At 41.6% G+C, this 14,921-nt stretch overlaps 1 protein-coding gene across 17 annotated transcripts in view; it reads right to left on the bottom strand.

Annotated features, from left to right (window-relative positions):
- Positions 1–14,921, bottom strand: part of LOC143022115 (uncharacterized) — a 285,895-nt gene that overhangs the window by 71,400 nt on the left and 199,574 nt on the right. For all 17 annotated transcript variants that reach the window (XR_012966036.1, XM_076180165.1, XM_076180152.1 and 14 more), the window contains 3 exons: positions 13,221–13,292; positions 9,792–9,929; positions 506–667 (listed from right to left, as the gene is read on the bottom strand). Coding sequence is in view for 16 of the 17 variants with exons in the window: in XM_076180165.1 (XP_076036280.1) it covers positions 506–667; positions 9,792–9,929; positions 13,221–13,292 (372 nt within the window). In the remaining variant the exon portion in view is untranslated. The remainder of the gene's footprint in view (positions 1–505; positions 668–9,791; positions 9,930–13,220; positions 13,293–14,921) is intronic.

The raw sequence follows: 14,921 nt of genomic DNA, 5'->3' as shown, positions 1-14,921 counted from the left end.
TGATTCTATTTTTCTTATTAGTTTCTTGTGTGGTACCTTATCAAATGCTTTTTGTAGGTCTAGAAAGGCACAGTGAGTGACAATGTGCTTGTGGCAGAGTTAGAGGATAGACTGGAGCAGGTGATGGCAGAGTTTGGGAGGGAATGTGTGAGGAAAAGCTGAAAGTATATGTGGTTTAAAGTAAGTTGATGAGAGGTGCAAGGGTTGATGGTGGTGAGTTGGAGGGGAGTTTAAAAGGTGGGAGGGTGGAGGATGTGGGTCACACATGGCAAGAAGGACCAATAATTACACAGGTTATAAAATTCCTCCCTGTTTCCTCCCCTGTAGATTGGTACCATATATACCAATTTCCAGTCCTGTAGCACCCTTCCCTCTTCTAAGCTATATACAATCACAGTAGTATAGATCCTTTGCTGAATATTACAAATAGGCATATATATTAAGTGAACACTCTTATCTGCCTGAAAGAAAAAGGTAAAACACAAAAACCCTCCTCTACACTCACCTGCCAAATCATTTTTGTTAGCAGTGAATTGAGCAGTTGTTGTGAGATGACACCACCAGGAACCATTTCAGCAGGAGGGTTGTTGAGAAAATCTGATGCTACATTCATGATGATGAACACAAGGTTCTCTACATATGGTCCCTGAGGTGTATCTTGACCAGTCTGCAAGAGTATGGATTATGTAATAATTTAATTCCTTAATACATTTATCTATATACCAAATGCTTTTCTCCCGTTACAAAGAAGGTAGCCAAGTCCGAAGGCACATACCCATTCCCAGCCATTCCACTCCCATCCACCATCCTTTCCTCCCTCTCATCTTAGCTCCTCATAAATGATGGGTCACCCGTATCCTGCCCACTGTTCTGGGTCAGAAAGCAATGCAACAAGACACAGTACATCCACAGCAAAGTTACTTCATTTAATTGCCAACACCCCCTTAGATCCCTTTATGACAAAGGGAAGACATGGGGAAATCCCCTAGTGCTATGTCACAATATTCATACATATCCACCCCCTATCTCCCCCTTCGCATCCTTGCATCACAGTATCATCTATACATAGCCATTCTCCACTCATCCATATTTCCTGCCTTCTCACTTCCTTGCTTAACAGACATTCTGGTCTTACTCAATGCCCTTTTCACCCTATCCATCCATCTCATTCTCGGTTGTCCCCTCCAGTTCAATCCATCCATCTCTGCCTTCCACATCTCTTATCATATGTAGATACAAAGCTGAATGCCCAGACAATCTACTTATCTACATACTACAAGGCATCCTCCCCTTTATAAGGGAGGTAGCCAGTCAAGGCATCCACCCACCCTCATCCATCTGCCACCCACCCATTTATCTTCTATCTTAGCTCCCCGTGGATGAAGGGTTTTCCTTGTCCCCTACCCAGACAATGAAATAAGATTATATTATAGTGATATGGGGAAGATTCATAATTTCACACCTAGAGGACTACAAAACTACAAGACTACTGTGTATGGATGATACTGTGATTATTGGAAGGGAGTAGGTGAAGAATGGAGGGGAGATTAGGGAGTGGTTGTGTGTGAATAATATTTTCATGCAATCTGAAGAGATTTCTCCCCATCTTCAAATTTTCTGGATGAAGGGATGGATGGGGGTTGCTGATTAAATGGAGCAGCCTTGCCATAGATGTGCTGAATCTTGCTGCATTGCTTCTGACCCAGGGTGATGGGCAAGATGCAGGGATAACCCATCATTGAGGAGCCAAGATGAAAGGGAGAGAGGGAGGGGTGGTGAATAGGAATTGAATGGGTGGGAGTGGAATTATGCCTTTCAACTTTGGCTAACTCCCTGGTAAGGGGGAAGGAGCCCTTGGTATGTATGTATATGTATATATATATATATATATATATATATATATATATACATACATATATATACATATATATATATATATATATATATACACAAGACTTCAAGTACCATGCAGTCGTACTCCCTTATACTGGAATACTGAAACTACGGTGACATACAGTCAACACTTTAGGGACCATTTGGGATATCCCTGTGGACTACAGCCACACATCATTTATGTTATAGTAAATCTATCCTCAGTTTTCCAGTGCTTCTTCCATCTTTCTGCCACCTTCATTTCTTTTGTTGATTGTTTTCCATTCTTATTACACTGTGGTGGGGGAAAAGAATGCTACCACCAAGTCTTTCCACTTGAGTTGTAAAAGACGACAAAAAACCGGACGGGGGATGGGATTAGGAGTCCTACTACCTGTAGCCCCAAAGGAGACATTCCTAAAAAAAGTAAAGGCATAAGAGGGTCTAGGAGTTTTCCAACCAGTACCCTAAGGTTTGGGTCTTTTAATGTGCATGGATGTGGTACAGATGAGAGTAAAAGGGAAGAGATAGGCAGTATGTTTGTAAGAAGAAAGATGGATGTGCTGGCTTTGAGTGAAACTAAAATGAAAGGAAGGGGCGAGTGTGAGTTTGGGAGTGTAGTTGGGAGGTACTCAGGAGTGAAGAGGGGACCAGGGAGAGAAGGGGTGGCTATACTAGTAAGTGAAGAGATAGGTAAGCATATAGTGGAGTGGAAGGAGGTTTCTTCAAGGTTGATGTGGATGAAGGTGAAGCTGTGAAGGGGGATGTGGGTTTTTGTAAGTGCATATGGGCCTGGTAGTGAGAAGAGCATGGAGGAAAGGGAGGCTTTTTGGGTAGATTTAAATGAGTGCATAGAGGGATTGGGGAGAAGTGTCAATGTAGTTGTATTGGGAGATCTTTATGTTAGGGTAGGAAAAGAACCAATAGACGGAGTGATTGGGAAGTATGGAGTTCCAGGTAAAAATCGTAATGGAGAATTGATGGCGATGTGTCTTGAGAGTTGATGATAGCAAATACAGTGTTTAGGAAGAAAGTCAAGCAGAAGTACACATGGGAGAGGGTGGTGGATGGAAGGGTGGCAGATAGAGCATTAATGGACTATTTAGTGGGAACCAGGAGTATGGTAGAAAGAGTTAAGGATGTACATGTTCTATGGGGAGAGAGTGGGGGAATATCAGATAATTTTCTGATGGAAGGTAAATTGTGAGTGGGGAATAGGTGGGGAAAGAGGAAAAGGGTTGAAGGTAGGGAGGTACTTACAGTGAACTGCTTAAATAAGAAAGAAAAGGAGAAGGAGTATAAGGAGAAGCTGAGAGAGGAGTGGGAGGTAGTGAAGGTTAGAATAGAACTAGGAGTGGAGGAGGAATGGGAATGGTTCAAGGAGGGAGTCATAAGGTGTGCAAGGATGGTGTGTGGAACAAGGAGGGCAGGAGGAAATAGAAGGAAGGGTAGTGAGTGGTGGGATGAGGAAGCAAAGAAGGGTGTAGAAGAGAAGCAGGCATTCATAGATTGGCTACAAATTAGGACGAAGGAATTGTATGAAAGGTACTAAGTAAAGAGAAAGAAAGTTAAGCATAAGATAAAGGAAGCGAAGAGGAGAGCAAATGTTAAATGGGGTAAGAGTATGATAGAAAATTTGAAAGTAATAAAAAGATGTTTTGGAAAGAAATTAAAAGAGGAAGAGGAGGTGAATCAAGTAGAGAAGAAAAAGAAAAAGGTGCTGATGGAGAGATGATAATGGAAGAGAAGGCAGTGAGAAGGTGGGCAGAGTATTTTAGGGAGTTGCTTAATGTGAAGGAGGATAGGGAGGGAAAGGTAGTTGCAGTGGGAAGCACTAAGAAAATGAGAGTGATGAGTGAAGAAAATGGAGGAGAAATAGGGAAAAATTAAGTGAAAGCAGCTGTTAAGAAGATGAGAGCAGGTAAGGCACCTGGGTTGGATGGATGCTAAGCAGAATGTCTGAAGAAAGGAGGTACAGTGATGGTGGACTGGCTGGTGAAGTTATTTAATGTTTGTTTAAGAGAGGGTAGAATGCCGGAGGACTGGAGGAGTGCCTGTATAGTTCCGCTTTACAAGGGAAAGGGGGACAACTGTGAGTATTGTACTTTCAGAGGGATCAGCTTGTTGAGTGTAGTTGGGAAGGCTTATGGAAGGGTCTTGATTGAGAGGATTAGGAGAGGAACAGAGGGAGTAATTGGTGAGGAACATTGTGGTTTTAGGACAGGTAGGGGTTGTGTAGATCAGATTTTTGTGGTAAGACAGATATATGAGAAAGCTATAGGATAAGGCAAGGATTTTTTTTTGGCTTTTATGGATTTGGAAAAGGCTTACGACAGGGTAGACAGGAGGGCACTGTGGGAGGTACTGCAGATATATGGGATAGGAGGATAGCTGTTAAGAGCAGTCAGGAGTTTTTACGAGAGTAGTAGAGCTTGTGTTAGGAATAGAAATGGAGAGAGTGATTTGTTTGAGGTAAAGGTGGGACTTCGTCATGGATATGTTATGTCGCCCTGGCTGTTCAATCTATACATGGATGGGGTGGTGCGAGAGGTGAATGCAAGGGTAGTGGGTAGGGGGTTTGGAGATGGTTAAAGAAAATGGAGAAAAATGGGAAATAAGCCAGTTGTTGTTTGCTGATGACACTGTGCTTGTAGCAGGATCAGAGGAGGGATTGAGGAAGTTAGTGACAGAGTTTGAGAAGGTGTGTGAAAGAAGGAAGCTGAAGATAAATGTGGGCAAAAGTAAGGTGATGAGATGTACAAGGGGAGAGAGTGACAGCAGGCTGGAAGTGAACATTAAGGGAGAGAGACTGGAGGAAGTGGATAGTTTTAGATACTTGGGTGCAAATGTGGCAGGAAAGGGAGGAGTGGGGGTGGAGGTAGAATGTAGATTGAGAGAAGTGAGTAAATGCCTTGGTGGATTAAGAAGTGTAATGAGAAATTGGCATCTGGGAATGGATGCTATTAGGAGGTTATATGGAGTGATTGAGCCGACAGCACTGTACGGGGCAGAAACATGGAACATAAGAGAGGAAGAGAGGAGTTTGAATGTGTTTGAGATGAAATGTCTGAGAAGTATGATGGGGGTTACTAGGCTAGATAGAGTGAGAAATGAGGAGGTGAGGAGGAGAGCAGGGGTGGAAAGGGAACTGGGAGATGGGGATGATGAAAGAGTATTAGGATGGTTTGGACACATGGAAAGAATGAGTAAAGAAAGACTAGTAAAAGAGGTGTGGAAGGCAGAGGAGGTAGGAGTGAACATGAGGGGGAGACCTAGGATGAGATGGATGGATGGGGTAAAAGGGGCACTGGGAAAGAAGGGAATGTCTGTTGAGGAAGGATGGGAGAGGAGAGAAGACATGGGTGAATGGAGAATGGTTGTATATGGATGATGCTGTGATGCATGAGGGGGAATGGGTGGGGGATGGGGGGTAAGGGAGTATGTGTGAGAAATAATTTGACATAGCCCAAAGGGATTTCTCCCCGTCTTCTCCTTTTCTGCATGAAAAGACGGAGAGAGTGGGTCGCCAATTTAATGAAGCGGTCTTGCTGTGGATGTACTGAGTCTTATGACACTGCTTCTGACCCAGGGCAGTGGGTGAGATGCAGGGATGACCTGTCATCCAAGAGGTGCCAAGATAAGAGGGAGGGAAGAGGGTGGAGAGGAGTGGAGTGTGATTGGGATGGAATCGGTGGGAGTGGAGTGTGATAGGGATGGAATGGGTGGGAGTGGTTTTTGTGCCTTTGTTTTTTGGCTACCTCCCTTGTAAGGGGGAAAAAAGCCTTTGATATGTGTGTATTTACCTAGTTGTATTACACAGGAAGGGAGCTATGCTCGTGATAACCCATCTTTGTATCTTTCTACATCAAGTTTTTTCTTAAAATCTTGAATAGTATTTACACACACTGTTTCTTTATCTAAGTTATTCCAGATATCCAGCACTCTATGTGGGAAGCTATTCTTTTTTCCGATCTCTTCTACAGTTATCCTTTTTGAGTTTCTTTACATGACCTCTTGTTTTTCCATTGTCATTTTTTATTAAATTATTCCTATCAAGGATTTCCATTCCTTTCATGATTCTAAATATAGTCAGTAGATCACCTTTTTCTCTTCTCTGCTCCAGTGTTGGTAGTTCCAATTTTGATAATCTTTGTTCGTATGTTAATTTGGAAAGAGCTGGAGCCAACTTTGTCATTGCTCTCTGTATTGTTTCTAGTTTTCTTATAATATCTGTACTACTGGGTCTCCATAGTGTCGCTGCGTATTCCAGTTTTGGTCTAATCAATGTAACTAATATTTTTTTAATCATTTCTTCATCCAAGTAGTCAAATGCCACTTTCGTTGACCTTAATAGGTTGAAGGTTTCTCTGACTATTTTGTTTATATGTTTATCCGATGTCATGTCTTTGCTGATTATTACTCCAAGGTGCCTTTCCAAGTGCACTTTTTTGATTTCTTCTTCACCAATTTTATAATTTTTGATATTCTGTTTTTACTTTTTCCAAGTAACTTAAACTTCCAAACTGTTTTAGGACTTAGGAATGATTTTATGCCTTTTCCTTTTTGGCTACCTCCCTGGTAAAGGGGAAAATGCCTTGGTATATGTATGTATGTACTTTTTCCAAACTCCATTATGCTATACTTCTTAATATTGAAGTTCACTTCCCACTTTTGAGTCCATTTCCAGATTTTGTCCAGGTCTGACTGTAATGAATCACAGTCCTCTTCTGCTCTTACTTTCTTCAACATTGTTGCATCATCTGCAGAGAAATTCATATAACATTCAACTCCTTCATTCATATTATTTGTGTATATGGAAAACATGATTGGAGCCAGTACCGACCATTGTGGAACACCACTTATCATTTCTTCACATTTCAAGTATTTGTCTCCAATTACTACCCTCATTTTTCTCCCAGTCAGGAAGTCTTCCATCCATTCTAATAATTTACCTGAGATACGACCTATTGATTCTAATTTCCTTTTTAATTTCTTGTGTGGTACTTTGTCAAATGCCTTTTGTAGGTCTAGATAGGCACAGTCTGCCCATCCATCCCTCTCTTCTATTATATCTATGAGTCTCGAGTAGAAGCAGATCAGGTTTGTTGTACATGATCTTCATTTGTCTAAATCCAAATTGGTTTGGGTTTAGTATAGATTTTTCTTCCAGGTGTTTAACCCATCTCCTTTTGATCACTTTTTCACATATTTTAGCTACTGTGCTTGTTAGACCGGTCTGTAGTTAGTTGGATTTTCCTTATTTCCTCCTTTATATATTGGTACAATGTTTGCATTTTTCCAGTCTTGTGGTACCTTTCCTTCTCTGGGTGAGATGAAATATCTGAGAAGTATGGTAGGGGCTACTAGGCTGGATAGAGTGAAAAATGAGGTGAGAAGGAGAGTGGGGGTGGAAAGGGAGTTGGGAGATAGGGTTGATTGAAGAGTATTGGGATAGTTTGGACACATGGAAACAATGAGTGAAGAAAGATTAATAAACGAAGTATGGAAAGCAGAGGTGGAAGGAGTGAACATGAGAGAGTGACCAAGGATGAGATGGATGGGGTAAAAGTGGCACTGGGAAAGAGGGGAATGTCTGTTGAGGAAGGAAAGGAAAAGACAGAAGATAGGGGCGAGTGGAGAATGGCTGTGTATGGATGATACTGTGATGCATGGAAGGGAGTGGATGGGGGATGTGGGGCAGTTAGGGAGTATGTGTGAAAGATATTTTGATGCACCCTGAAGGGATTTCTCCATGTCTTCTCTTTTTCTGCATGAGGGGATGGAGAGAGGGGGGTTACCTATTAAATGAAGCAGCCTTGCTATGGATGTGTTATGTCTTGCTACACTGCTTCTGACCCAGGGTGATGGATGAGATGCAGGGATGACCCATCATACAGGAGCCAAGAAAGGGGGAAGGGAGGGGTGGTGAATGGGAGTGGAGAATGTAGGGATGAAATGGGTGGGGGTGGACTTATGCCTTTGTCTTTGGCTACCTCCCTTGTAAGGGGGAAAAAGTTGTTGATATATGTATGTATAAACTGAATATGATAATAATATGAAGGGGTGATTGTGACAACAGCACTGTATGAGGCAAAGACTTGGAATTTAAGAGAAGCAGATAGGAAAATTTTAAATGTGTTTGAGATGAAATGTCTGAGAAGTATGGTGGGGTTACAAAGTTGGGTAGGAGAAAGTTGAGGGTAAGTATGGGTAAAAATAAGGTGATGAGATGTACAAGGGTAGAGGGTGGCAGTGAGTTGGAAGTAAGTCTAAAAGGAGAGAGGCTGGAGGAAGTGGATAAATTTTAAGTATTTGGGGTCATTGCTAACAGGAAAGGGAAGAGAGGTGGAGGTAAATTGCAAACTGAGAGAAACAAGTAAATCCTTTGGGGAATTAAAGTGTTATGAGAAATAGGCAACTAGGAATTGATGTAAAATAAAGATTGGATGAATGAGTGATTGTGCCGACAGCATTGTATGGAGCAGAGACTTGATATTTAAGAGAGGGAGAGGAAAAGTTTAAATGTGTTTGAGATGAAATGTCTGAAAAATATGGTAGGGGTTACTAGGTTGGATAGAGTGAGAGACAAGGAGGTGAGGAGGAGAGTGGGAGTGGAAAAGGAGATGGCAGATAGAGCTGACAAAAGATTATTAGGATGGTATGGACACAGGGAAAGAGTGATGAAAGATTAGTAAAAGGGGTGTTGAAGGAAAAGGTGGGGGGAGTGAACTTGAGGGGACGACTGAGGATGAGATGGATGGATGGGGTGAAGAGGGTGCTGAGCAAGAGGGGAATGTCAGTTGAGCAACGATGGGAGAAGGCAGGATATAGGGATGAGTGGAGAATGACTATGTATGGATGATACTATTATGCAAGGAAGGGTGGGATGGGGGTGCATATGTGTGAATTATATTTTGATGCAGCCTGAAGGAATTTCTCCTCGTCTTCTCTTTTCCTGCATGAGAGGACAGAGAGGGGGGGGTGTCGCCGATTAAGTGAAGCATCCTTGCTGTGGATATACTGACTCACTGCATTGTGTTTGACCCAGGGCAGTTGGCAGATGTAGGGATGACCTATGAGGAGCTCAGATGGGAGGGGTGGAGGGGGTGGTGGAAGGGATTGAAATGGGTAGGAATAGATATGTGCCTCTGACTTGGCTACCTTCCTTACAAGGGGGAAAAAGCTCTTGGTATATAGATAAATAACTAGACAAAGCTGAATACAGTGAGAAATGAGGTGGTGAGGAGGAGAGCGGGAGTGGAAAAGGAGATGGCATATAGAGCTAATACAAGAATACCAGATGGTTTGGACACATGGAAAGAATGAGCGAAAAAATAAATTAGCTAACGAGGTATGGAAAGAAGAGATGGATGGAATGAATAGAAGAGGATGACTGAAGATGAGATGAATGGTTGGGGTAAAAGGGATGTTGCGTAAAGAAGGGAGAGGACAGGAGATAGGTGTGAGTGGAGAATGGTTATGTATAGATGATACTGTGACGCAAGGAAGTGAAGGGGTGGGGGATGGGTATTAGGGAGTAGTTATGTGTGAATGACATTTTGATGTGGCCTGAGGGGATTTCTCTCTGTCTTCTTTTTTTCTGCATAGAGGGACAGAGAGGGGGGTTGCCACTTAAATGAAGTGGACTTGCTGTGGATGTGTTGTGTCTTGCTGCATTATTTCTGACCTAAGGCAGTGGGCAGGATACAGGGATGATGTGTCATCCATGAGGAGATAAGATGAGAGGGAGGAAAGGGTTGTGGATGGGAGTGGAATAGGTGGGAATGGGTATATGCATTTTAACTTTGGCTACCTTCCTGGTAAGAGAGAAAAGCCCTTGTTATATACAAAAGAATATTATTAATTGCGATTTTCACACTACCATATAAAAAAGTCTTAATATGGAAATCTACAATAACCTCGATATCTCCATTCAAATTGCTGTGGTTCTCTAGGATAGTCTGCTGTTGCTGCACATTCTGACTCTTTGCACTTGATGATGATCGTGTTGCTGATGTAGAGGTCCGAAGTCTCTCTTGGGTGCCTTTCTCACTGTCCTGCAAAATGTAAACAGAAAGTTTTTTATATAAGAACATAAAGAATGGAGGAGACAGCAAGAGACCAAAAACCTTCCACTTGGCAGTTCTATGTGTGTTACCATTTATCATCCCCATCCATAAAATCATCTAATCTTCTCTAAAAAAAAACAACCAACAGTTTCAGCGCTCATTACATGTGTTACGTCCATAGACGTAAAATTGTTTTACTGCCTTTATTGTATAAAAATCAGGAGTGGAAAAAATAATTTGTGCATTGTACGTCCGTCAATAAGGTCATGGTATGATCTGTTGTACTATTTCCCCCCCCGTCACCAGTGTCGACTTGCTCGAGTGTGGGGGCGGAAAAAGGTAGATGGTGTGTGTGGGCAACAATGGCAAGGTCGTCTTCTCTCTGGCATTGGTCAAAAGAGTCGCCCAATATGTGGGTTATACACTGTTAGAGGGAGGGACAAGTTACGTATACTGTCACAAAGTCATCATTTCACCATTGTAATGTCAAATAAGTCAACGGACGCAGGGACCATGGGAGACGCACGAGTCGGTGAGTTGATATTGCTTTAGTATGTAATGTCATTTCTATGTGAATTTTTTTTTGTGATGATTATGTACTTGATGTCAAATTTATGATGTGAGAGTTATGACTCAACATATTGATTGGTACTTATGTATATTTCTTATTATTGGTCGGCATTTATGTATATTTGTAGTCTTGTACAAATTTGTTACAATAAAAACATTCTTTTTAGAATGACCTGCAGTCATCGTCAATTCGGAACTCCATTTTATTCCCAGTGTATCCTGAGAAGAGACAACAAATAGCTGACAAATCCTACAACATGGTTACTAAATCTATTCCATTAATTAACCACTATTGGTTAAACCAGTTTTTGCCTATTTCCTTCTCAAATCTAAATTTGCCCAATTTAAACCCATTATTATGAGTTCCTGAGGTGCAATAAAACAAACCCAATAGAATATCTATGTATTAAAACCAATGAATCTCCCCAGAGAACAGCACATGAAAATATAGGTACACAGTTTATGCAAGAGCTTTCAATCCACCTCATTTCCTTACACAAGCACAACCAACTGAATACAACAAAAATATTGTGTTGTTGTCTGGGTAAGGCAATGTAGGATGAGGTGTTCTGAGTCTTCTGTGTCATGACTGCATTGGGCAATTTCATTCTATGGCCATGCCTTTTCTGTGTTGATATGGTTTCAATACTGATGGTTGCCTGATGGTTCTGCCAGTGTATTCTACAGCCATGCCTATTCTGTGTTGATATGGTTTCAATACTGATGGTTGCCTGATGGTTCTGCCAGTGTATTCTATGACCATGCCTATTCTGTGTTGATATGGTTTCAATACTGATGGTTGCCTGATGGTTCTGCCAGTGTATTTTTGTTTGTTTTAGGAGGGATTTCTTAGTTGGGCTGATGTTTGGGAGAGTCAAGTGGCATCATCATATGGAGCCTACCAAAGGAGATGCCAATGCAGCAAAAGAAGCAAGAGCAAGAAGCCTCATCACATTAAGGGGATCCCCCGCCCCAGATTTACGAGGAAAAAAAAAAAAAAAAAAAAAAAAAAAAAAAAAAAAAAAAAAAAAAAAAAAAAAAAAAAAAAAATTATTGCATAAATACATAGTAGAGCGGTCGCTGTAGACACTGTTAAAAGATTTTTATCGTACCGCCATTTTTAAAGGGTTTAAAGGGCCTACCCTCCCTCCCCCCGGCAGCCGCGTGCTGCGCACGACTATTGTTTACATTCGTTTTGACCATAAAAACACCTCTTTTACTCTATTTTTTTGTTTGTTTGATGCACTTACAAAGTTTTCTCTTACGTCTGGCATGCACGTGAGTGTGTGGTATGAGGAAAAGGCCCACTCGATAGCCAGTGGCATACGCTAGCTTGCCACGTTCACTAATTTGCCGTGTGAAATTCGCATCTATTTTTCAGTGAAGAGAAGTTTGAAGATATTAGCCATGCCTAAGCTTTTCAAACAAAAGGCACACTTGAAGAAGACAAGAACGTCTACATTAGTAACGAAAGGGGAGAAAGAAAGACCCCAGCATCAACCTTCTTATCACCACCTCCACCACCACCACCCAGTACTCCCTCCAGCAGTTCCCTCCCCATCTTCACCCACATCCTCAGCTATGGTGTATGAGTCACTAATAAACAGCATGGGAAACTCAGGACTGAATAGAATAGCTGGAGGCTTGGGTGTTGCTACGTTTAGCAAGGGCAAGTATTTTAGGTACACAAAGTACCTTTATAAGAAACAGACGGAACACTATGAGAAAATGATGGAGGAAGGAGCCTGTTCCAACACCAGAAAGGAAATCTAAGAAAAGAAATAGAGCTGAATCCCAGCAATCAGACTACCTTGCTGGGTCATTCTAGACCAATAACTCAAACTTTGCGACAAAGAGTAAGGTGGCGCTTTATGAGACCCTCACTTTGGGTGAATAATATCCTACACTGTAGGAGGGGACAAAGTGCCTGAGTTACTTGAAAGATGCAAAATCATCATGAAAATACAATGGAACCTGTTTTCAATGGTTCTTAGGAGGTTCATGAATGTAAAATTTAGTCAAACTAAGAAAAAAAACTTTAACGCTCGTTTCTGAAAAATGTAAGTTTTTTATACACAAAGTCTATCTCCTCCCTCAATTTTCAACCAATCTTTTCATATGAGGTCTCTATTGATAGCTAGATAAATGACAAAAAATGAAATAGAGTTTTTTTGCATATATTAAATAGAAATTTTTTAATAACGTGTCAAAGTCAAACTTTTGTGTTTAAAAAAAAAAAAATTATATTTTTTTTCCTCGGCATTGAACAAAGATATTAAAAAAAGCTTTCTATTTTGTTTTTCTATATATGTAGAAGATTCATTTGCTATAAAATGAAAGACATCAAATAAAAATTGTAAGAGGAGATAGGATTTGAAAGAAGCCCAAAAATATGGTATTTTTTTTACGTTTTTTATAAAAAAAAAAAAAAAAAAAAAAAAAAAAAAAAAAAAAAAATACTGGTCAGATCTGAATAAAACTCAAGCTGTGAAGGTTTCCTCAGACCTAGATATCACACAGAAAAAATCAGCAAGATCCTTCAGAAAAAAAGATTTTGGGCGGGGTCCCCTTAAGTAAAGCAAGAACAAGCTTCAACCTACTGCAGATTCCACACAATATTCACCACCTCTACTGGATGATGTGGCCCCAAGGACAAGGAACAGGCACAGAAACTGAAAAACTAAAAACCATAAGTTCTATAATACTTGCCCTGCTGTCCTCATCTTCAGATGTTAAACCACTATCACTTAAATCTGATGCAGAAACTTGGTCAGGATCATTCTGGAAAAAAAAAAGAAAAAAAAGTAACAACTAACTTCTTCATTATGATAATGAATATCATATTTTATACCAGATTATGTCAGACAATTTCAATCAGGCAAGATTTACTTAAATGTGACAAAATTAACAGAAGGAAAAAACAATGTAGAATCAACTATGATAAAAGTAGAAAACATACATACATCCATGCATATACCAAAGGCTTTTCCCCCCTTATAAAGGAGGTAGCCAAAAAGAAAAAGGCATAAAAACCATTCCCACTCATTCCATCCCTAATGCACTCCACTCCTCTCCACCCTCTACCCTCCCTCTTATCTTGGCACCTCCTGGATGACCAGTCATCCCTGCATCTTGTCCACTGCCCTGAGTCAGAAGCAGTGACTCAAGACACAGCACATCCACAGCAAGGCCGCTTCATTAAATTGGCGACCACCCCTCTCCGTCCCCTCATGCAGAAAAGGAGAAGACGGGGAGAAATCCCTTCGGGCTGCATCAAATTTTTCTCATACATACTACCTCACCCCCTATCCATTCCACCTCATGCATCACAACATCATCCATATACAACCATTTTCCATTCACCCGTCTTCTGTCCTCTCCTGTCCTTCCCCATCCATTCATCTCATCCTAGGTCACCCCCTCATGTTCACTCCCTCCACATCTGCCTTCCATACCTCTTTTACCAGTCTTTCTTCACTCATTCTTTCCATGTGTCCAAACCATCCCAATACTCTTTCATCAACCCTATCTCCCAACTCCCTTATCAGGTCCTGGAGCTGCAGCGTCTACGTCGTGGGACCACCCCCCAACCCCAAGAGTTGGGGGCCAAACAGCAGTAACCACCCCTGGCCACCGGCTCTACGCAGGTGGCACCGATCCCCAAGAGGAGCTACGCCTACCTTGGGGAGTACCACAATCCTTTTTCCCAACATGCAATATTACGTTTTTTCTGCACCGAGGGGTGATTTTCCGGCGATCACCCCTCTTCTTCTACTTTTAGTTGGAGATGTAGAGAGCAATCCTGGGCCCACCACAAAATACACATGCCCAACATGCTCTAAACCCATTACTTCGAGCAGACAGACAAAGGGCTCAGTTCAGTGCAATATGTGCAAAAACTGGGCCCACCTCACTTGTACAACACTTGCTGACACAAACCAATACACAAACACTTGGACATGTTCTACCTGCCCTCCAGTAACCCCACTCCCACCTCCCCAACCACAGCCAGCACCCTTACCCACTCCCAATTTCCCTCTGCCCTTACCCCCGATTAGTACTCCCCTTCCTTTGTCCCCGATCTCTCCTTTCCCCCCCTCTGACCCAGATCCTACACCTTCCCCACTACCACCCCAACCTCTACCCCAAACGGCAACATACAACACATACAAAACACACAACATCAACATATTACAACACAACATTGACGGTATTAACACGAAAAAACATGAACTTGAACACTTTCTTAAACAACACAACATACACATTGCGATTTTACAAGAAACAAAACTAAGACACTCACACAAAACACCATCATTTCATAATTACACCACCATCAGACAAGACCGGACTGACGGCTATGGCGGTGGACTCATCACCCTGATCCACCATTCCATCTGTTTTGTGGAC

This window comes from Oratosquilla oratoria, chromosome 3 (genome assembly GCF_046742065.1).
Source record: "Oratosquilla oratoria isolate Oo_2021 chromosome 3, ASM4674206v1, whole genome shotgun sequence".
NCBI classification, from domain to species: domain Eukaryota; kingdom Metazoa; phylum Arthropoda; class Malacostraca; order Stomatopoda; family Squillidae; genus Oratosquilla; species Oratosquilla oratoria.
The sequence above is the reverse complement of the archived record's forward strand: the minus strand, read 5'-3'. Positions and strand labels throughout refer to the sequence as shown.